Consider the following 25,286-nt stretch of genomic DNA (forward strand, 5'->3'; position numbering starts at 1 on the left):
TTTCCCTCATCTGAAAAAAAATATTTTAGAAGCACCTTAAGAAGTAGACTTATTTGGGAAACACTGTAGGAGACTTACCTGCAAGAGTTGCCCAATGCTGGAGGCATGTGGTGAACCAGACCAGCAGTTTATTTTTCAGTATAAATCTTCCTTCATGCATTTGCCATGTCTCATACTTTTTCTTCTGTCATGCATTTAGTTTCAAAAATGGCATGTTAAGTAAAATTACTTAACATTGCAAGCCATAAAAATAAATTATGGTTTAGTTCCATTAGAAGCCCACTTCTGTTCACAAGCATATACTCTTTATAAGAGCATCTTTAGACTATTGGGGAAAAAGGGAAAAAAATACAACTTTACAAAGTTGCACTTCTGGCAGTTCTACACGAGAAGTCCTTGTCCTGATCTTTACCATTTGTTTTGTCATTTGGCATAATGTCTACTAAGATAGAGGAGCAAAAGGAAATCAGGCAGTAGGGAAAATTACTTAATGGTAACTCACTTTTTTGTAATCTAGCCCTTTTACATCCCATTTTCTTTACCCATCCTAAGACAGTGACCTTTTATTTCCTTTTGCTTTTCTTCTTGTGTGCAAAATTCCTCCACTGCCTTCAGACTGGACACTCAATTCTTTGCCTCATACGCAGCAAAATGAAGGTGTGATTTTATATGCATGAATGTAGTTCAGCAGTTTGGACTGTGTTAGCACAGATTTAAAACAAAGAAGGACAGGAATGCCTGCCCATGGGAAGGAGGGAATTAATTCCTTGTTTTGTTTTGCTTGTGTGCATGGCTTTCACTTTCCCCATACACTTTTATCTTAACTCACAAATTTTCTGGCTTTTGCCCTTCCAATTCTCCCCCCCATCTTCTGCAGGGGGATTGAGTGAGCAGCTCCGCAGGTCTTGGTGGCCAGCTGGCTTAAACCATGACATATATCCAGGGGAATGACCTGAAATAATTGAGAACTAAAGAAGAAGAAAATAGTAACAAAAGGTTGTCTTTTTAAACTTCAATTGGCTTTTGCATGCTTTTTTCTGATGATCTCAGTGCTTTACACCCCTCCTTTCCTGTTCCATACCGTTACCACCTCTCTGTTTCAGTTTTACCTGGTGTTACTGGCAGTTGTCACTAACTTGTTTCAAAATTTAGTTGTGCTCTTTCCTCCCCCTCTGCTCCCCTCCACTTTCTTTTCAAACTTCCTTCCTGACCAAGGACACATCCCAAGCCTACCTGTAGAAATGCAGGAGGAGGGGCTGCAGTGCCCTGGAATGGATCACTGCAGTGACACTGCGGTCACTGATCCCATCTCTGCAGTGGCAGCTCACACTGTCAGCTCTCAGGTACAGCTGCAGTAACTTCAGTGCTTTGGGGGGCAAAGGCTCTGAGCTGTAAATAAAGAATTCACATTTAATTCTCTGGCCAGAAGATTATCAACAGCATGTGTGAGTACATGCTGCCTGTGAAAAGCATGGCCCAACCCCGGCTCCTCTGTCCCTGAAACTTCCACTTCTGCAGCAGTTACCCATCCTGAGGCACTTTGAAAAGTAAAAATCCCGAAAATTATGCCAGCATCAGTTGCAATTGGTCAAGCATCCAAAATATAATTTATTTCACATATTCAAATATCAAAATATTCAGCTTCTAAAATCTTAATGTATTTTTAAGAGAAATTTTATTTTGATTACAGGTACTGCAGGGAACTTAATACACGTTTAAAGATCTAATTTCCTAATTTTTTGTTGTCTGTTGCAGCTTTAACAAAGTCAGAAGAGTTATTTCCACTTTATCCTGATTTACACAGATTTCCCATAGCATTTCATTAAAGATAAGAATATAAACACTATAGTCCAGATTATCTATATTTTCACAGCACTAAAGAGTAAATGTATATTTTCCCAGAGATTTTATTCAGTCACCCTTGATATCATCCAGAAAGCTAGAGATAATCTTCCCTCAAACTCTGGAGCAGTTTAGGAATGCAACAGAGGATTTCCTTTGTATGTAACTTCTATATTGTCATGGAGGAGTGTTAAAAAACAAGAGTTTCTTCTAAAACTGAAAAAGCAACTGTACTGCAAGAAGGGAAGTGCATTGTTCTTACAAGTACTTGCTTGTGTTGAATCATTGCAAAAATTATTAAGCCTTCCCCAGCCCTTCTTCCTCGTCTGCTCTACTGCAGATTCAAAACTCAAATCCTTCCTGCAGCCTTCTCACCATTGAGTTGGCTTATATTGCAATGGCCCTTTAAAGAATGGTTTTAAAAATACAAAGCATGAAATCACTTAGGACACTGCAGTCTGGGGTATTGCCTTTATAGATAATGATGTATTTTCTTACAAGATCACTCTCACAGTAATTATTATTCTTGGTTATTTCACCAGTTCAGAAAAGTTTTATTTCCCAAGTCTAGCGCACACATGCACCAGGAGTGCCTGCCTGGCTAATGCCAAGCAGGCAGCATGCTGCAGCCTGCCCTCAGAGCAGCAGTTCTATTTGCAGAACAGTCTATTTGAAACTTAATTACACTCACTTGGTGAATTATTTTAAATGTCATCATTCATAATTGGTGTTTGGCACTTTTTTAACACAGATATATTAAGGAATAATTAATTCTACATCAAGTTAAGTCCAGTAATAAAATAACACCAAACAATGAAACACAGTAGGAGATCAGTCCTCATCTGAGGTGACTAGAAGGGCACATTGTTTGTTACAATGTCATTTTTTTAACCTTTACAACAATTCATCATTAAGAGACTGATTTTGTTCCGTGTCCCACATCGAATACAGTGTGTCCCTTCATTATTTTTTTCTCCCAGTGTGAGAAAATTTTGTCTCATAAGGTCTTGCTGCTGTTTCCATAATTGGAGCGTCTAGGAGCAAGTCTGCTTCAATTTAAATCAGTGCAAAGATTCCCACAGTCTTCAGTGGGAGTTAAGAGTGACACATGAAGGACTTGTCCATCACAAATGCCAGAGTAACAGCACCAAATACATATATGTATATATGAATATATTTTTTTCTTATACTTACTTTGCTTCCTGAAGTTTTGCTACTTGGATTTACTCAGGAGTGTAGGATGGGGCTGTTTTGCATCCCCTTCTCCAAGGCACAGCAACAAGCACACACCTGAGCTTTGCTAAGACCAGCACATGCTTGACAGCTTGTCATTGTAATAGTGACAAAAGAGCAGCTGGCCATCAACAAAATAATAAAACTGACAATGAGAGATATTAAAATGCTGTCAAGATGGGCAATGCCTCCAGGCAGAGGTTGTCTTCACCCCTGTTTGGACAATGGCCCTCAGCAAGCTGTGGGCTTGCACCACTCCATGCCATGCCACTGCAATACCAACATGTAAACAAATAGTAATAATTAAGACATTCAAAAGAATGACAGCCAGCAGAAAGCTTTTTTCCTCTACTTAGCTTCAACCATTGTATAAATCTTGTTCATGTAATTGAACTAAAATATTTCACACAGACCTGTGGCATTCATCCCAGTTATGCCCCTTGGACCACTGTGTAAGCTGAAAATTGGCTCCTCTGCTGCAAATAAGAAGCAGGATGACAAACACTGAGTTTAGACTTTTGACATCTGTGATTTTTAATGGAAAATGTAGACTATCCAGGACATAATCCACATTTGAATACCATTACTATATAATCTACGTTAAACTCTTCTGCAGGGTGATAAGATTCATTATTGTATAAAAGCTAGTCAGAACCTCAACAAATCTGCCTTTTCAGTCTAATGTCTTGTAGCCATCATCCCATGGCTACCTTCACTCTGCTAGCCTAGACTCAACTAATAAAGCCAGGCATTTGTAGGTGTAGGTATTAAAAAAAAAAAACAACCAAAAACAAAACAAAATTCCATTTGTGATGGTGACTGACAAACACAGAGCATCTGAAATGAAGGTATCCTGAAGGACTTAGAGCCTGCAGTGTAATTTAATTAAGATATCAAAATGATAGCATTATATCATCTGTGACAGCTATTCTATTATAAAGCATTTCTTTAATTAACAAAGGCAGCACCTGAGAAGGCAAGCACTGGTATGAAACACACTTGCGTTACTTACACTCAAACACAATTACTCTTCAGACTTACTTGAGTCGTACTTGTTTTACTGCCTTTTTATTTGCCTTCAGGTGGGGCTGTGGCCCCCATTCCCTGTTTTCATGGATTCCCCACAGCCCCAGGATGCTGCAGGGATCTTGTCCTAAGCCTTGCCACACCTGCAAGCTCCAGGAGCAGAGCAGTGACTTTTAGTTTTCCCTCAGTCAAAAACTGCCTCCTCATTTTCCTCCGCTGCCATTGGAGGAGCAGCTGATTGCAAAGCAGCTTTGGAGCTCAGTGTGTGCAGAGTTAAAAGCTGCTGGGAGGTGACAGGATGATCTGGGGCTTCATAAGCACTGAGATACCTCCTGGAGCTTTTGTACAATTGCTGTTCACGTTTTATTCAGTAAGAACATCTGTTGGTTTCAGCAAATTCATGTCTAGGAATTAAATTAATTGAATCTCTGGATAGGATTTGCCTCATTGAAAGAAACTTCAGAGAATTTAAATAAACGATAAAGTCCCAATAAAATATTTTTTATGTCATAGGGTTGTTTTATGACTACTTAACTGTCCCTTCATATATTCAACACAAAGGTTTAAATGGTTTTCTTACCTGCTTGCAGATTTAAAAAAAGTCAGAAGTTTCTATTTTTGAGCATCATATCCAAACATTTGGTATCAGCCAAGTTCAAACACCTGAAAGCATGCAGGCAGTTTCTCCAGGTTTGGGGGGTTACAGGACCCCACAAGAAAATGTTACATATATATATATATATATGCATATATGTATATATATATATATGTATAGTTGTGACTCTTAAGTTTCTCCTATATCTGCAAAATTACAATTACAAAATGAAGTCTAGAAAAACAGTCTGAGAAATGTGAAGGAACTTGAGTAGGCATAATATCACATGGAAGAATTGATTTTATGATTACAAGCTAGTCAGTACTGTGTTGCAGAATATATACAGATAAGTAGAGAGATACAGAGTCACAAATGTTTGCAAGGAGATGAGAGGTAAACAGTAGATTTTTTTTCTGTAATAGCTCCTATGCAAAGACAAGTATCTCTCCAGCTTCTTGAATAAATTACCTTAATACATAATTTCCATAACCTTACTATGTCACTGTGAGTTATGAAAATCAAAGATGCCTTAAGAGGCTTGCTTGTTTCTTATATATATTTTAATTATTGACCAGCTTTTTGAACTTGCATGTGCCCACAAAATACTATTAACTGGTGCATTCAAGTGCTGTATAACAGAATTCACAAAAATAATCTCAAATCCATTTAAAATTATTTACAGCCTTATGTTCACTTCCACTATAGGCTAAAACGTGGAGTTATTTTCCATTGATCTCACTGCAGCACTTTCAGTAAATGCCCAGTGAAAAATTAGAAGAAATGAAAATTTAAAAAATCCAAGGGCATATCTTTTGAAGTTGCTTTTTTCTCTTTTACTTTTGCATTAACATATCACAGATGGCCATGTGGAACAGGGTGATTTTGTATGCTGTCTAAAGACATTGTTACAAGCAGAGCTATGCCACTTCTTATCCGTAAAACACTTTATTGGGGCCTGAAAATACTCAGATGCTATATGCAAAGGGTTTTTTGTATGAGAAAATGTAAATGTTGCATACCTTTAAAGAAAGGGGCATATGGCTCTGGTTTGTAGCACAGTACAGCCTTAAATTCTGTCAGATGAGAGAATACCTCACCTGCTCCGAGGTCTTTTATTTTTGCACCCTTACAAGTACTGACTCATTTTATAAACAGATACTTGCATTCTAGTAAGCGCACTTCATACAGCTCCTTTCATACTAGCTGGAACCTAAAATTCCATTTCAAGATAAATGCTGAGCAGTGCTAGCTTGTTTAAATTACAGAGTCTCTGTAGGAACACATGGAGGCATATCTCTCACATTCATCCCTTTCTGGCTTCAGATGCTGCCTTGCCCAGCTGCCACCTGAGATCAGAAGCACATCCAGGTGTTGGGGAGGGGCTGTCCCTGCTGTGCCCCTCACAGAGGCAGCTGAGGTGGAGCTGGGCTGTCCCAGTACTCTCCTGTCCCGTAGCACCCCGACCTCTGGGCTGCACAGCCAGGACACTGCAGGCTGGTGAAAGGTTTTGACCTGGCTTGCACCTACTGCAGGAAACAGAATCTGTTGGAAAGTAGTCATACAGTCAACTATTAAGTCATTAAACAGCATTTTTGCTCAAAATTAGTTGAGCAACTAGACAGGCTGCAATAAGAGAAAGTAATTTTTCACATTTCAAATGGCAGCAGTTAATTGCATTACTCTAGCCAAGGTGTTTCTCTTTATCACATCTTCTGTAAGATGTGTGATGGGTAGGACTGATAGGGAACATAATATGCTGTAATTTATTACTTCCCAGGGTGGTACAGTGGCAAGAAGCATAGTTAGAGCTTCTCTTATCAACTTTCTCTGTAACAGATTGAAATGTATTAGGATAAAAGGAAACCCTGTCCATAAACTTTACCTTCAGGCATCCCAGCAGGCAACTGCAGAAAGTCTATTTTTACCACTATAGAAAAATCACATTCAGTCTCTTCTTCTGAGAAACTCCTCCACCTAATGCTTACCTTTTAGGTTGTATTCATTCGACAATGTTTGCGAGTTACAGTTGTCTTGTCCTAGCATACACATGCAGATTTAATCTCTGTGGGGGGTTAACAGCACAGAAAAAGAACTGGCAGCACAACACCCCCATAGGCAAGCAGCACTGAAATGCCCAGACCACTGCATGGCCCAGGCTGCCCTGGTCTTACTAAAAAAGTTACCTGGGTTAGCCCAGTTCATGTGCCATGAATTCAGGACTGTTCCTGGTTACACTGGAGGCACACAGACGTTCAGGAGGAGACCCCAGCTTGCAGAAGTCTTGCCACAGCTCTGTAAGGAAAGCAGCCTCTTGATCTTCGGATTTGAATTACTTTATAAACAACCCAGGAAGCAAGTTTGCCTCAGTTCAGGGGAGCTGGTTGCATGCTGCACATCTGATGAGTTAATTGAAAGTGTTACATACCTTACCATAAGCCTTGCTTGCACTTGGAGATGCTCTTGTTTTACTTTAGGTAAAATGTTCACATTCAGGCTTGGGAGGTACTCTATCATTTGGGACAACACCTGAGGCTATGAAATCTTTTGGGACTGGTTTTATCCCAATTGCTCTGAGGTGCCCACCTGAGGCAGCAGCAGGGATCACACAGACATTACACCCTGCCCTCTGCATGGGACAGGAGCAGCTGCTTTCCTTCCCCTTTCAGCAGCACTGCCACACAACCAGTTGGGCTTTTCCATATTCCGGTGTGCTCTGATGAAATAAGTTTTTTAAGTGACAGGTTGTTAGGAGGCAGTGCAAGCACATACCATACCTGAAGTATTAATTTGTAGATAACAGTATTAATGATTTTAGGAAGTCATTGTATATTTTTCAGAGCTGTCTGGTTATTTTTTATTATGGACATATGTCATGAAGGAAATTACATGACATTCTCCAGCACAGAACCGAACAAATTACCAGTTTATCACAGTTTGCAACCCTTCCTCAAAAGATAATATATGGGGATTTTTTTTGATTGAATTACTTATATTGGTGCAGTATCCTAATGTGGATTTGATGAGTGACTTTATTCTTTTTCAAAGCACTATGTACTCTAATTTGAATGTGGAGAGACATCACACAATTCATTGTGAATACTAATAAGACATCCCTTCACTGTATAATGAAATTCAACATTCAAATTTGTTTCCATAACAATTCCACCTTATGTAGGTATACACTGTGACTCATTAAAAATATTTATTTTATCATCCTAACAAACACAAATGAAGGGAAAACAGTGTGGCCCACCTTTTAAGAGACATGAGGTGAAATTGTATTTCACTTACAACTGTCATTATTGTTTATGTTCTTTTTCATTCTTCTTTTAAGTGGTTCACATACATGCAAAGGTCCTCTAAGCCTGGGAATCCTGCAACAAAAAACATACCAAATTCAACAGAAATGAGTGCAGATTCAGTAGCAATAATAAGATGGAGGGGAAGGGGGGTTATAGATATTAGGAACAGTGTTTCTGCATAACATCAGCAATTCCAGTTGTGGTGTTTGACATTCAGTGTCAATCCATCAGCTCTAAAACTTATTAAAAATGGCAATAGATGTATTAGTAGGTCTGAAATTGTCAAAAATAATACTGATGTTAAGAATCAGAAATAACATCACAGTTATTGTAGAAATACAAATTTGCATGAGGTCTACAAGCACACAGAACCAGTAACACTGAAGTAGGATGAACAGTGTCTACAGATGCAGACAGTCCCAAAAACACAGCTGAGACATCCCTAGCAAGAAAATAATTTCTTCTGTCTCTTCAGTCCTTTTTATTTGTTGTCTGGCTTTGCACTGTCTTTTCTCTATGGCATTAGCCATAGAATTAATTAAAAGATTTGTCTTTGAAAAAAATAATTCATAAAAAATTTCTTTTTGAAACAAAGGCCCTTGAGGCAAAGGAGGAGGGTCTGGCTTAGCCACCACTCATCTGAGCACTAATTACTTCACCTCTTTGTCTGATCTCCTGCACCTGTAACTTTGTGGGCAGCTGAACATGATTGTAAGTAATTTGGAGATTTAGAGCTAAAAAGTAGTATGCAAAACATTACATAAACATGCAATATTACATAAACGTGGATTGTTTTTTTACAGCTTTAAGTGACCTGGTTTTGCTATCCTCATTCACAGCTACTACACTGCATCCTATTCAAACTGGTGTGATAGCATGCAAAATAAAGGACTGTCAGAGCTGGGGAAGACAGCCTGCCTTGGCTTGGAAAGGCTGTCTGATTTCAGTGATAACAAAGGAAAAGTTAGTCCAGCGTGGGGAAAATAACTGTTTATTGAATGGCACTCCGCATTTCTCTCATTGGGGTGATTAGTAAAACATCAGCTCACTGTTCTGGTAATGCTCTAGTGAATATAGGCATTACTCAGTGTTGGTTGTGCAGGTATTTGATTAGACCATCTGTTCTAAGATTACTTCTTTATGAAGAAATAAAATGAAATCGAAGATAACTTTTTTTCTAACTGTTTTGCATTACATTTGATGAAAGTTATTTAACTATTGCAACAACTTAGGAATCCTCTTTAGCAATCTCAAAAGTCTCCCACAGAGGAAGCAAGAATCACCCCAGGAAAACTATTAAAGCTGACAGTGGTTTGTCACAGGCAACCATTAATGAATACCGTGGAGGATTTGGTTTTCTTCTGCTCATTGTCTTGCCATAATTCATAGTCAATATCCCACAGATTTTGCAGAACGACTGCATAGCTGCACATCTAGGCAACCAAAGAGCATCTTTTAAGTTGGTGAAGATCACAAGTGAGAAATAAATTGTAAGATCTTGTTTCTGAGGGTGAATACTTAAACAAGAACTCTGTTTCCACAAAGCTAGGAAAGGTTTGGGATTTGGTTTTCTTAGTTTCCCTTTAACTAGTTCCTAGTAAAGGAGTTGTGCTTTTCTGTGCATGAAAATAGTTTTGTATCAACTTCTTGTCAGTCGGAATAGCTTGGTACAGTGCCTTTGGCTATCTGCACTAACACAGCCTGCCAGTATTCAGAGTAAAACATAAAACCTACAATCACAATGACATAACAAACCATGCCTTCCATCACACTGCTGTACTTCCCAGCTGTAGCATATTCTAGAGTTCCACTTTCAAGTAATAATAAAATTATCAGACAAAACAAATTAAAAATATACAGCATGCTCACACAGATGTGTAAACACAGAGGAAGTAAAATATTGCCAGTAGAAAAACCAGAATTCTTCATACCTAAATTTAGATTGTTGAGTTTGCAACAGCAATACCTGCAGTGCAGACCATGGTAAGCATTTGCAGGTGCTATGTTTACATCTGTCAGAAAGGAAATAATCTGAATTTGTTGTCCTCAATCCTGCTGCTCTCTGTAAGAATAAAATTGTAATGATGCCTTGGGGGGACATATGCAGTGAAATTCATTTTGTTGGGACAGAAATGGTTGTGTCTAAGTCCAACAGACACATATATTCCCTGAGTAGTGTTCTACAACATAACACTTGCACATGCAAGTAGCTATTTTTGTATGTAAGTGACCTTTTATCACTTAAGCATCAGAACAACAGCACAGGCATAATTTAGCTCTTTGTTCACTATTTAGGGTGCATTTCCATGTTGCCCTTAAGCCAGTCAATTTATCTGCACTGCTTCACTTCATTCCCAGCTGTTTCATCCCTTCTGGTAGTACCAGCACTCTTCTAGCCAAGCAGTGCATCAGAACAGAGACTGAGCTTAAATAGTGTCTGGCCTGGGGCCCAGGTGGGGCTGGTCAGGGACATCAATCCGTGCTCCCAGGCTGGAAGAGGGGAGACATTAAGGCCTGCAGGGGTCTTCCATGCTATCAAAACCTGTTTCTCAAACTTTTTGGTATGCAGTTTTCTTTTTTGGACCAAAACTCTGAACAAAACCATTTATAACAACGAAGGAACAACAAAAAAAAGAAATTTACTGTTCCCAGCACCCTGATTTCTCCTGTCCCCACCAGGATGATTTCTCAGATTTTGATGCTCACATTCCCTCCACGATCACTGTGATCACTGATAACATCTGTTCATAATAATGGACCAACTTCCCTCTGCACTGGCTTTTCCTTGCTCAGGAATGGCACCTTTCAGCTGTAATGTTTTAGACTTCTTCTTTCTACCTTCTCAATGGCTCCCATTCTAATCCATGGATAGCCCAAACTAATCAGAAAGTAAGCAAGATGAGAGTTGTATCAGAACACAAAAGCTAAGGCAGAGACACCCCAAGCTGTTGCTACTGGCAGCATAAGCTATTCCCAGCTGAGGACACCCCCCTGTATCTCCTGCACAACTTCCTTGCCAGATCTCCTGCAGGAAAGCAGGATGGCTGGAAAACTGCTCAGACAAAAATGCTGAGCTGAGCAGGATGCTGGAGATGGATACCCTCTGCTGCCTTGTCCAAGGAGGGCTCTCATGGATGGGCTGCTTTAGCCAGGACAAGTGCCACTGTTCTGAGGGAAGGGGATATTACACCCCCTGGATTTCAGTTTCTTAAATCCAGGTATGCCTCTGGTATAAAAGAAACTCATTTTTTCTTGGAATATTTGCTGTCTTGTTCAGCCAGAGCTCAGCACAACGGGGTTCCAGCATCAGGCATGGCATGACACTGCACAAGCTATAAATAGGGAAGTGATTATGTTGCCAGATACCTGCTGATGCAAGAGGAAAACACCAATATTGAGTTTCTGAAATAACAAAACCAAACTGGGGTCGGTGCCAGTAAGATCTGCCATAAGGTTATGCCAGAAGGATCAAGTGGCCAAAGTTACATCAGCAAGGTTGCCAAGTCAGAGACAGTTTCAGCAGCAGAAAGCTACCAGTGAGGAAAAGGAGGATTTTCACTCCCCAGAACTGGGTAGAAATATTTCAGAGGAAACAAAACTCCATTTGACTCACAGAGTAAATTGAAAATAATTTTCAAAAAGTAACTAAAGTTACTAAAAATAGAGAATGTTCTGCTAGGAAGTAAATGCTGTTAGCAAATGGACCAATGCATTTGGTACTGTAAATATTAAATGTTTTGCTATGCAGCATTTTCAATCCATAGTATTGAAAAGAGGCAGTAATCTGAGAACTACTCTGTATGCCAGGAATACCTTCACATGATCTACCAAAAGGCTTAGCAAGCAACAGTACAATATAATCAGGGATTACCGAGTTCATCATGCAAAAGCATTTCTCTCTTAATTCTGCATCTATATGTAAATTTGGTGTAGGATTCCATACCTCGTGGAGGTGTTGTCATGAAGAATAATTAGCTAGGTTTGTGTGCCACACAGCAAAAGTGCCAGATTTTCTAAATCTGAGTTACAAGGGCCTTCTTGCACCGAGTTTGTTTCACAATCAGGACCATAATCTACAATGTACTTTCAAGCTTAAAAGTGCATGAAGTTGTTAAGCATTATTGTCTATTTTTGGCCAGTCACATCCTCCCTGGTTTAATCTTTTTAAGTCTCCCCAGAAGGTATTGATTTAAACATGCTTTTATTCTCTTTTTTGCTCATTTTGAAGAATGTACATTGTTCAGCCTGCAGCTCAGAGTTCAAAGTGCTAGTCTGGGCATCCAGATGCCCTCGCTTGGGAGCTCTTGAAAGAGCATCAAATCTTCCACTCAGATTTTAGCACTTTTTCTTTCTTAACTTAAATCACTTTAACTTAAAATGCTGTCACTGCAGTGATGAAAGGCTGTTGATGGTAAAATGTTCTTGTCTACAGCCATTCCTGTCATCATCACAGCAATAATTCTGCAGACATTGACCGAGATGCTCTCAAACCAGCTAATGGATGTAGTGGCTTTGATAACATCAATTATCATGCACCAGATCCTGGACCTTGCCAGTCCTCCACCTCACTGACTGGTTTGCCTTTAGCAGAACAACACCTTATTAGGTGTAGTAGTATCTCACAATTAATGGTTTCATAATCTGGCTCTGTCGTGGTAAACAAGTAATTCCTAGTTAAAAACCACATGCAAAATTGTAAGCATTAGGGCAATTGCTGCTGTTAGCTATTACTGTCTAAGTAATCACCTACAATGTACAGCATGCACCAAGTGAATTAATTGTAATGATCTTTTGAAAAGGAAAACAGAAATACTCTATTATTTCTGAAAGTGTGACTTGAATGTGGCAATTTACCACACAGCCACACTCTAGACATAAGCGAGGCTGTATTTATTTCTTGTCTCTTGCATCTGATCTAATTACCTTGTGGCAGTGGTATAAAAATCAGCTGGACTGATTCACTCCTTGAAAATTTACTTTGGTTCTTTTTAAAGCCTTGGCCAGCTTAACCTCAGCAGCCTTCACCAGTTTGAAAATGCAAGTTATAATCCTCTGTAGGGATTTAGCCAGGTGTCCATGACAGCATGAAATCTGTGATACAGCTTCCAGTCTTCACACTACAGAAGATTTAAGCCCCTCTGTCTTTGTTCCTGAGTGAGAACGTCCACGAGGTCGTAATGTGAACAGGGAACACATTGAAAGGAGCTGAACCCTGAGCCTGTGTGGGTGCCGCTGAGGAGCTGCACAGGTGAGAGACCAGAGGCTTCACCTGAACAGCGGCACTCAAACTGCAACCCTTGAACAGCAGCTGCAGCACTGCTGCTGCTCCCCTGCTGACATTCAGAGGTCACACTGCTGCTGGACATCTGGTTTTGACCTAAATCCTCACCCTAGGGTCTCTGCTGGACTGGAGAGGCTTTTGGTTGGACACATTACTGCCCAGGGGGAGCAAGGCCGGGTGGAGGAAGGCATGTTGTGGCAATTTTGTGTTTCCCTTGGGATGCCTTTTGCAGCTGCAGTATGCCTGGAGCTCTGGGCTTTGTGGTTTTCAAAACCCTAACCCTAACTCTAACCCTAGGCAGTAAATGCGGACTGGGGCTCAGGCTGTTTGCAAGGAAAAAGCTGTGGGAACAAGCAAGTGTCCCAGCCAGGGATACTTGCAGAGCATCTCCAACACCATTATAAGAGATCAAGCTGGCTGGCACAAAGAGACACTGCTGTGTCCTAAAACAAACTAAATCCAGCTAGTTGAGGGGAAACCTGCTGGGCCCAGTCAGCCTACTCAAGGCTGAATGTGATCAAGTCATGTGATATGGCCACATTTCCTCACTGTGCCTGCAAATCAGGTACCTCCTCCTAAAGCCAACACTTAGACCATGGCAGTTTTGGTAATATTTTCAATTCCATGAGCAGCCAAAACCAAAATTAATAGCAGTTTAATTTGCCTGCCTGCAAGGAGCTGTCTAATATCAATCTCCCATTGCTGTACAGGAAAATAGTGAGTTGTTTTAGGTGGTCATGGTTGTGGTGTTGGGAAAAACTCAGCTACCTTTTATGCTAATTGGCACTAAAGTGTTTAGAAGTATTTATCAGTATTTAATTATTTAGAACTCTCCTAATGGCTTAAATATCATTTTGAAAAGTTATAAATATTTTCCACCTTGTCCTACTGAAGAGCTGCTTCTTGGAAGGCGTAAATGAAGATCTATTTACAGCTGCCTGCTAGGCACAAAATTACTTGAGGATGCTAATGGTCTGGTCCTTCAGATGGCCCCAGCGCAGACTGAGCTTGGTTTTCACAAATTGGACAAAGTTTGTCTTTGTTGTATTCATTTTACTGAGACAAAAGTCTTAAAGAGGATTATCACAGAGATCAAGGCATTAAAATATGTAACTAATCCCAGTTAAATTAATTGTTTTCATAATAACATGTACTGAGGGACATTTGTGTAGAGTAAGACCCTTTTAGACTGTTTTGGTAATGTAAGTATGACTTACCATGCAAATTACATTTAAGCTTAATTAGAAGCAGTTGAAAGCCAAGTTGCAAGCAGAGAAAATGGGAACCTGATTCCAAGCCTCTGAAGCAATAATTATATTAAATATTTCAAAATTACATCAGCAATTGCCATGTCAGTAGACAGAGGGGAATTTATATAAACTCATAATTTCTCTCCTCCTGTTAGAATTCAGGACACTTATTTTATTAGCTTATAAACAACTGAGATTTTTTTCTCCTAATTTTCTTTTTCAAGCACTTGAACTCCACACAGGTTATTTTGGTGTCATCAAATCATTCACCTCTTAAAAGATAATTCTGTGCCATAAAATTAAAAGAATAATTAAGTTCATTGGTGAGGATATACCTGAAGCTTTCATTAGGATTCTCATTTGCAGTGATGTCCTTACGCCGGTGTTTCAGTGGCAGGTTGTGACACTGCTGTTACCACTGGGAAGAGTTTCAGGTGCAGGACAGGACAGCACTGTGATTCTGACCTATTTCTCACAATACTCTGTCATTAATTGGAATAATCTCATCTTTCCCTAAAAAGCTCTGTGCACAGAGTTGTAGACTGCATTTCAGTTGCAAGCTAGGGCTGCCAGCTCTCACTGTCATACTGTATTCACATTAGCTTGTTGGGTGTTTTTAGAACCCCCCCTCCCAGTTATTCTCTGATTGTGTTGGCACTTCAGCTTTTGCTAAAACATAAAAGATAAAAAGCAAAGGGAGTAAAATAAATCAACCAATAGAGAGAAAGAAACACTACATCCCATACAAGCTGGGTTGGCTGCTAGAAGTCATGAAATATGCTTCCTCCAGCATCCAGGGACTAAGGGATCAGAGTGGCTTTAGTTTTTAGCACAAAGAGTCACAACAGACTCAGCAGTTGCTTGTGGAGCAGGAAACTAAAGCCATCCCTCAGCAGTGCTTAATGCACCTGTCTGGCTGCACAGGAGCATTTATTTGTTGGGTTTTGATACGTGTGACTGCCCAGTGCAGTTGCTTTTGCCAAAGCAGAAGCATAAAGCATATAGATTAGAAGTACACAGATCTAAGTGACCAGATTTCTGGGCAACCTCAGACAAGTGTGACTTATGCAATCTGAGTATCTTCTGATAAACTGGTTTTTACATATAGCCAAAGGATCTGGAATTTTACAGATTTCACAATATATATGTTTTCCCTGAGGAAAACAGGCTTGTGTAAGTTAGCAGATTCTACCATTTGTATCCGGTATATTAAACAGAGCTTAAATATTTTAAAATCCTGTCTTTTCTCTCTCCTGCTTGAAGCTTACTTTTAATTTTCACTGTTTTATTCAAAAGGAAGGCATAGAAATAGCAACCATGAGCTTGAAATCAGAGCGGTAACAGATTACAGACAAAATTTTGCAGACTATTTCCAGTTACAGCTGGTTTTCAAATAACCCTTTTTGTTGTCATATAGTTTTTTTCCCTAACTTTCAGTCCCAGTGAATCGTTGTCAGTTTTAGCACTCAGCTATATTAACAAGAAAGACAGGGAAAGAAAATAGCATTTTCCAACCCAGGTAAGAGGAAGTTGCCAGTGGGCAGGTCAAAGTGAGTGCAGAAGTTCTTTTGCTTGTATTTTGTTGGAGTATATCAAGGAGCAGAGCAGTGACCAAGGTGGAAACTCATGTTTGAAACCTGTTTTCCATACTGGATAGCACCGAGTCATTTCATTGCCCTCAGGCTTTGAGATGGAGAGAAGTATAACTGCAATTATAAGAAAAGAAAAGGTTGACCATCATGCCAGGGCTTGTTCTCTTTTTAGGGCAGGTGCAGGGAACTCTGAATAACGACAATAACATTGAGCTCTGCCAGGTATAGGCATGTGCATATTTTCCCCCAGCAGTGCTGACTGTCAGTGAATAGAGGCTTCTTCCACAATCTGAGTGTCAGGTGGAGGGAAGGATAGAGAGAGCAGCAGTTGCTTTCTGGAACAAACACAGAATGAACAAGTAGCAAAACACTAACGTACTGTTGAAAGCTGAAATTAGATATACGTGATTCAGTGCAGCCTACAGGGTCTGATATCTTGGCAACTGCTGCAAGATATCCCCAATCTGCAGACAAAATACCTTTGTGAAGAAGCAGAAGATTGTAGTGTGAAAGTTAATGCATCAAAAGGCCAGAAAGAGAATAATTCATTTTCACCTTGCTCCAGAGGACAAGCAGCAGTAAAAGCTGTGCACTATTGGCAAGCTTTTTTTGTTGCTGTTTTTAACTCAACCCTCAGTTCAGAGCTCCTGCCACCTTGGCAGTGTTCCAGCTGGAGCCACTGACATCTCCCACCTAATCAAGTGCTGGATTATCTTATCCTGATAAATTGAACCTGGTGCCTCATGAAAAGTCTTTTCTGAAGTACTTTGGTACCCCGCAATAAGATGACAGATACCTGAATCAAGTCCCAGAGCTGACAGAGCACTGCTTTTCTAATGGCTTTTGGTTGCAAGTGTAAATGTTTTAAGGCAGGGCAGTGTTAAGCTGGTTAAGCATGATAAATTTCCCACCTGGGTGAAAGGGAACTTGTAAGTGTACTGAATACTGGCTCATACTGAATACACACAGGCTGCACTGCTAACAAAATACACTTGCCCTAAAAATTAGTACTTTTTTGGGCATAGCTCTGAGGAACATGCTTGTTTCAAAAAGATATCCTCTTTGGCTGCTGCATCTTTCTAAGAAGAGTTGGACTTATTGAGCTATTAGACACTTGCATACCGTTCTTAGTCTTCTGTGACTCAATCTCTGGTCCAAGTTGTTCAAGGTAAATAACCTTGTTTCTTTCTTCAACATATAATAAGAAAAATGTTTACAGTACAGACACAAGGGTGCTGTCTATGTTGTGTTTGTACTTCAACAGGTAAAACAGCCAGGATTAATCTCATTAAGATAAAGTTATTACTTGCAGGCATTTGTTTTTTCTTTCTTGGCTTTCCTCCTGGCGAAAAGCAGTCCTCAGTCAAGAAACATCTTGTGTGTCACACTCACCTCTGTGGTGCCCCTTGTAACACTGCTTTGCTCTTTTCCAGGGGAATCCCTACATGTGCAATAATGAATGTGATGCAAGTACCCAAGAACTGGCTCATCCTCCAGAACTGATGTTCGATCTGGAAGGAAGACATCCCTCCACGTTTTGGCAGTCCACAACTTGGAAGGACTATCCGAAGCCTCTTCATGTTAATATTACCCTCTCCTGGAACAAAACCATTGAGCTTACAGATAACATAGTCATCACCTTTGAATCTGGCCGTCCAGACCAAATGATCCTGGAGAAGTCACTCGACTATGGACGAACGTGGCAGCCCTACCAGTACTATGCCACAGACTGTTTAGATGCTTTTCACATGGATCCAAAATCAGTGAGGGATTTATCACAGCACACAGTCCTAGAAATCATTTGCACAGAGGAATACTCTACTGGGTACATGACAAATAGCAAAATAATCCACTTTGAAATCAAAGATAGATTTGCTTTTTTTGCTGGACCGCGGCTTCATAACATGGCTTCTCTTTATGGCCAGCTTGACACCACCAAGAAGTTAAGAGATTTCTTTACCATCACAGATCTGAGGATAAGACTGCTTAGGCCAGCAACTGGTGAAATATATGTTGATGAGCAACACCTGGCACGCTACTTTTATGCAATTTCAGACATAAGGGTATATGGAAGGTAAGAGAATATATAACTTTAGAAATAGGCATGTGTGTTTGATTTGAGAAGGTATTCAAAACTATTTATTTCCCCAAAGAAGATGATATTTTCTGCCAGTGTTCATTGGAAATCTGGCTCAGCTGAAGGCCATTGCTGTCATACCAGAAGTTTCTGACTCAGTGGCACAAGGTCTGGGTGTTTGCTGGCACTCACCTTGGATCTTGAGCCCTGGGTCCCACAGGCAATACGGTTCATGCGCTGGCTCAGGAATTCACCCTAGCAGTCGAACACTTTCTTCTCTTCTGTAGGTGGAGTCTGATCCAGTGGCAGTTAACTAAAAACAGAGATTCTGTTTTACCATTTGACCTTTCCAGGCCTCTAATGTGAGCTGTGATTGATACAGCAGCCCTTGCACAAACCCCTCCCACTAGGTCTGGCTGTGAACAAGGAAAGCAGCGGAGATTAGAGCCCATTCCTTCTACTTCAATTAGCTCTGAAATGCAGAGAAGCTGAATTAAAATGGAAAAAACCCAACAGTGTTTTAGATAGACTGATTTGAATATAACAAAGATGATTATTCAGCTGGGTTCAAGACAAATGGTTCCCTGTAGGGCAAGTGGTGGCTGGTATCAAGTGCTGTAGTCCCAAAAATAATAACTGCAGTGACATTCCTATCAGGAAATTTTGTTCCCAGCTCAAACTAGCAATTGACTGATGCCCTCAAGCAGGAGGGTGATCCCTTTGTATGGTCTCAGATGCCAGGTTGTTCAGAGGAAATAAGTGGGATCACCTCTATTAGCAATTCATTTGCCAGTCTAATATCTTTTGTTCCTTCTCTGTTTCTCCTATACAGGGTTTAAGAGTTCCTTTTTAAAAAACTTTTTTCTTTAAGAGAATCTAAGTATCAAAACAAACAGAAAAGCTAATCTATCTTGAAAGGTCAGGGACTTTCTTTGCAGACTCAGAATTGAGTGAAAAAAATAGTGATTATATAAAACAGTGCTGACTGTATTTTTATTATTCCTGTAGTGAAAATCAAAATCGTCAAAATACATTTCTTAGGACTGGAGATTTAACATGAAGTTACAGTCTTCTGTGTCCACATCAACTATATATCCACACGTACATAATTACTAGTCTAACATTTGAAAATCTAAAATAAATATTGCTGTTTTAAGAAGTCTTCTTGCAGTGCTCATTAGTTACATTGTAAATTATTTTTCAGACGTCTCTTGGGAGGGCTAAGTGGATCATGAACAGCTTAAGATGCTGTTTGAAATAGTTTGGTAAAATTAGCCTCAATATAGAAAAATAACACCTATTTAATGTGTATATTTTCTCCTCTGGGCTCCCTCCACATAGGTTGGCTCTACTGAGGCATCATATCAAAGCTCAGGATTTGTAGGTCCTTAGGCTTTAAGGAAAGCCTGTTCCCTGTCTGAAAACCCATTTGGAGTTTAGTCTGACTTCAATTAGATTATCATTACTTTATCAAAGAAAGCATCTGAAGGATTAAAAAAGAGTGCATTGCATGCAAATTAGAAACAGAAACCTTCTGAGCACATCTGGGGCTCACCAATCTTGTGAAAAATTATCCGTAGAAATGAAGCATGACTGTACAGAGAACTTATCTGATGCTGATGCTTGTTGTCTAAATGCTGCAGTAATTGGACATGTGCTTTAAAAGAAGTATCTGATGTGTAATAGTACCTCACTAGATTAGATTCATGTGAATTCTTATCACTTTTCTGCTAATGAGAAGAACAGCTCTTTTGGGATTTGGTGCCATTTCCTTCAATAACTAGTGAGCCTTCCTTGTTAAAGTCTTTAGGGCTTGCTTGCTGCTGAGCTGCTGTGGGGCTACAGTACACAGCCCCTGGTTGTTCAGTTGCACCCATTGTACCTTGCAATGAGCCCACTGTTACCCAGTTTTAGGTATTTTTTGTCTCTTCCAGAAACTTTATGGCTTCTCCCACCAGAGTCTCCCAATCAACAATCCCAGCATGTGCCCTGGCATGGCCTGAGCATGGGAACCAGTGGAGGGAAGCAAAGGTTACCAGGGTAGTTGTGCCATCGTTTCCAGTTCAGCTGAGCTTTCCAGCTCTTGCTCCTTAATTGAGAATGTATACTGGAAATTGTTACAAAATTATTTTGTTTTGCTACCAAGATTCATATTCTGGGCTTTGAAACCCAGCTATTTATATAAATTTGGTAAAACTAGACTAGATTATTCCATGAAGACAGGAGGTTACCAAGGAGCTTGACATATAGTGGATGAAGAATGCTGGCAGCCACTTTAAAGCTAGTCCTTTTTCTGAAAAACATAACCTGTAGGTCAAATACAGTTAAAATCACCAAAGCTCATAATAGCATATTTCTAAAGGCAGCATAAAATGTAATTTGTTTCACACTGTGTTTTAAGCATCAATGACAGTGAAAAGCATCTATCTTAAAGCCACTGTGTTAAATATACAGGACTATGTGGTGGTTAATGAATTATATATACTTCACAATGAATTATAGGCAGGAGATTTGCCCACTTAATATAGGTTTGTTTTGTCATTGCTTTGCATTTTGGTGTGAAATAAGCCTGATGTATGTTGCATTAGAGATGAAAACCTGTGTATTCTCAATGAACGCCTTTCCTCCTCTATTACCACCTGTTTATTCTTCTTCAATTTACCACTTCCATTGTGTATTTATTAAGGTGATGAAAAAAAGGAAACGTGGCTGTTAGCAATTTCAGCAACCCCATTGTGCTCCCATTATTCAAGAAACCTAATAATACACATGAACTAATTCTGACTTACTGATGGTCTGCTTCGCTAAATCAGGGTGATTTTTTCTAGTGAATAATGGACAATGCAGTCTGCCAGTACCTTAATTAAAGAGAGCCTCTCTTATTCTTGATCTTATTTTAATTTACAGGGTAATACTACAATAATATCACTAATGGAAGGTACATTAAAGGGCATAAAGTAGCATTAACTGTATTAAATTATGGCACTTGTGTTAATTAACTGCTGAAGCAAGATGGTCCTAACAGCTAGAAAGGTCAACTAATGCATAAATATAGTCTTCTGGGATGGGAAGCTAAGAAAGAGCAGACATTTTCCCCTCATCTGGCCTTGCTGCAGAGGATCAGAGGGTGCCCTGTGCTGTAGCCTCAGGAAGGTTTCTTTCACTTTGCTGCCTGCAGAGGTGGCCTGACTCGTCTGCAGGCTCTACCTGTGTTCAATTCCATGTGAAGGACAGTCCTGGCAGTAAGCAGTGAGGTACAGTTCCCAGTTTTAAACCTATTTTTGTTGAAGTTCACTAAAATGCTGATAATAATTCCTTTGAAGTCAAGCTCAAGGTTCCTAGCAGATTTTGGATCAGACTGCTGAAGGTTTAACCATGTTAATTTTAAAGTATTTTTGCTCTAAATGTTATATTGTCAGTGACGTGTACATTTATACACTGTAAATTAACTGTAATTCAGGATGCTTGTAAAATCCGTGGTCCCAGTGGGTAACAGAATGACTGGCTGGGTAAAACAAAGGCTCTTATTACTTTTGAATGATTAGGTTTTGATCTAAGAGCCACCAGTCTCTTTGTGACACCAGAATATCCAGTCTCTGCACAATGCTATTAAGCCCTCTGGAATTTATTTTTATACTCTTCTCGCCTTGAAGCTTCTGTATTTAAGCCCCAGGGTTTTCTGACCGCGTCTCAGCTGCAGTTGCAGTCCCAGCTGCAATAGAAACCTCTAACTCACAATACACAAATGAAAAGTAACCTCAGTTTTAGCACTTCCTTGCTCTCACATTATCTATTCTAAATTCAAATCCATCTCAGCATCTGAATAAATTAATCTGAAGGAAAATATATTTGCTACTGAGGAGGTTGGGGCTTTTTTGTCTCCTTGGTCAGCCCGCTGCTCCTGCCAGCTGTGAGGCTGAGCTGCTCCTGAGGCTGTGGTGGATTTGGGTGGGTGAGGGCCCTTGCCCTGAGTGGGAGCTCACCCTGCACCTTCAGGCACATGGTTCCACCAGGCAGGTTGGGCTCTACTGGGTGCCATCCTCTGGCTTATTCTGCAGATGCAGTCTGTGGATGGATTAATTGGAGTAAATCTCTATTTTACTCTGTCATACACTTGGCAACACTATATGATAATGTCCCTCTGTAATTTACCCAAAAGTAGAGCTGTGCCCAAGGGAAGTTATAATCTATAGAAATGCTGTAGTTTTATTTAGAATAGAAAATGTTTTAATTGATGTTCAGCTCAGAACCAGACCATCAATATTAAGATATGCAGGCTTCAAGCTTTTAAGGAGACAACTGAGTACTGTTCTTGACTCTAGTAGTTATTTACCATACTTGAATACTCTTTGTTTTACAGGAACACTTGCATAAGCAGCTTTTCTCCTTTGAGATTTTCACTAGTATTTGGAGGGAATCTAGCAGTTTCTCTGATTAAATTATAAACTCATTAGAGAACAGGAAAGAAAAAGAAGCATGTCTTCAAGAGCATGTCAATTGATCTGTAAGTCCCAAGTGCAATTTTTGCTTTTTTAATATATCTACTGTAGTATGTCACTAAGGAAGATGGTCCTTCATGTTCTGTAAACAAATCTAGGGTTCAGGAACTGAAATAAATGGTCATGGTGTTTATTCATACATGAGCAGTCTCCAGGCGTTTACTCAGTACAGGTGTCCTGGGTGGGTTTTACTGGTGCCTGTTTGGATAATGCTGATTTCTACCCTGCATCCTGATGGCACAAGTCCTGTCCATCAGCTCAGTGTGGCCTCAGTCACAGTGGCTGGAAGGAGAGCAGAGCAGTGGAGTCTGAATGCTGTCTAGGACCTTCATTCTGCTATATGCTTTTGAAATTAATCAGTGGGTTTAAATCCCCAGGTTTCACTCACCACCTTAGCTCCTTAGCATCTGGTCATCTTTTCTTTTTTGCAAGACATCAAGTATTTCCCTACTGATGTCCCTCAGCTGCCTTTCAAGGAAGCTCAGTATCATGCAGGATCAGGGTTATTGAGGAGAGGCACCAAACCTTTTGTAGTATAATTCATTTTGCCATTGACTATTAAAGGAGTAGAGATAAAAATCCTGATGAAAGAAATGAAGATTTCTCTTTCTGTATTGCTTTGTATGCTGAGAAGCAATCCAAAGACCCTTTCTGAATAAATTCAGTGATTCCAATAGCTTGCAGAAACTTTCTTTCCTTTAAGCTTTTCATTTGAAAAGAGTGCAATTTAATGCAAACACTGAAATAAGCTTAAGGATCTCCTGTATCACATATACAAATTAATCCTGGCACAGGGATGTCCTTTTGGTTGAAGTTAAAGCTGGAGTGGTACAACATATTATCACATTAAAAGTTTAAAAATTTCCAACTATTTCACAAGTAATAAGAGCTACCATCTTTTAGGTGTGGGTTTGGGGGTTAAGTTTGCATTGTGATCCTTTCCATAGGTACCAGTGTGGTGATATTGCCTGCCATTAGTTTTGTTCATGTCAATACCTGACTGCATCTACTTAGGAGCTGATTCTTCCTCGACACTTCTCAGTGTGTGAAGTGCCTCAGAAAGTAGTAGCTGGACCCAAAATATCCACGTACTTTCTCTTCACATAGGTGATGCTGCTCTCTCTCTCATTTTGTTAATTTTTTTTTTTTTGTAGCTGTAATAAATAACCCATCATTCAGCTGTGATCTAGGGAAATATCTGAAACTAAGAGAGTTACCCCACTGCCTTTCCTCCCATTTCCCTTTAGAATGGTGCCATAATATGCCCTGCATCACTCCCTGTATGTTAGAAGTTAAGTATTGAAACAAGAGACCAGTCCTGATACTCATTTCAGATGCCATCCTGTAAATCAGGAGTAATTTGAGTGAAGTTACTCTTATTAACCCACTGAGTTTCAACTCCATGTAGGGGCAATGAGGGAAAACAGGTGATGAAAAAGAATGGAGGACAGAAGGAACAAAAGGGGGGAAAATGAGGGAGGGAAGGAGGGAGGGAGGACAGAAGTCAGAAGGCTATCCCAGCTTCTGTTTTAAAAAAATGAGAAAAAACTCACACATCTCAGTCTGTTCATCCTGTCTCATGTCTGTATGATAGAGCTGATGTAAAGCAGCCAGTTCTGTCAAGTCCAGTGATACAGTCACACCTATTCAGAAATAGAAAGTGAATTAGTAAAGGTCAAGGTCTAATGGTGTCATTATGTGGGGTCTGCAAGACCCTTCCTGCCATTCCTTCTGGAGTCCCCCTCAGGGATTTTTGTGCCTCAGCAGTACGAGTGACCCATGCTCAAAGGGAATCATCACAGTCCCTATTTGATCACAGCAGGCTGTGGTGAAAAATCCTCAGTAAAACACAGGTACAGCATATTGTTAACTGGGCTGAGCTACAGGGGAAGTTTTCAACACTTTCGTACAGATTATCATCTAGTTCATGGAAAAGTAAGGGAAGAGCTCCAGAAACACAAATGGCAATGCTGCAATTTTAGCAGGCAGCAGTACAGTCAGGGAAAAGGAGCCAAGGAGTTACACTGCAGGTCGAATTCCCAAGAGAAAGTCTGGCTGCTGACGCATTCAGGAAAGCAGAATGCTGGCTGCAGCCCTTTGCAGGAGAACAGGGTGTGTCCCTGGAGATCTGTGGGATATGGTAGAAATGAAAGGAAGCTGAGTAGCAAGAGGTGTCCTAATGACATTAGGAGGGAGCAGGAGCTGCTGAACTTCTTGACATACTGCAGCTCCCAAATGAGACCACCTGTAATTTTTGCAGCATACTGAGTCCTTGGAGCCTTAGAGTCAGTCTGTCAACAGTACCTGGTTGCTCATACAACAGTTCATCCAGACGTTTATGCTGGAAATGCTGCTATACTCTGGAGTAACCCAGCTGTACTTCACTATAAATTATTTTGACATATCTGGGGTGGTGGCCACCATTTTGAAATAAGCCAAAAAGTGAACAAAAACCATTTCAGGATAAGGCATATAATCCATAGCTTCATACTGTAGGTTACATCTGATCAGGCCTTGGGACATAACATGGATAGTGTCATACATGGCATATAGACCTGCCCATATTCTAGTTGTGCAGGGCAGGTTTCT

General features: G+C 40.1%; 1 protein-coding gene across 1 annotated transcript in view; it reads left to right on the forward strand.

The window, feature by feature from the left end:
• NTNG1 (netrin G1) overlaps window positions 1-25,286 on the forward strand; it is a 146,031-nt gene that overhangs the window by 43,192 nt on the left and 77,553 nt on the right. Inside the window, exon 3 of the mRNA XM_031059154.1 lies at window positions 17,555-18,195. Within this exon, the coding sequence (XP_030915014.1) occupies window positions 17,555-18,195 (641 nt within the window). The remainder of the gene's footprint in view (window positions 1-17,554; window positions 18,196-25,286) is intronic.

The sequence above is a fragment of the Geospiza fortis genome, unplaced genomic scaffold (assembly GCF_000277835.1).
Source record: "Geospiza fortis unplaced genomic scaffold, GeoFor_1.0 scaffold229, whole genome shotgun sequence".
NCBI lineage: Eukaryota > Metazoa > Chordata > Aves > Passeriformes > Thraupidae > Geospiza > Geospiza fortis.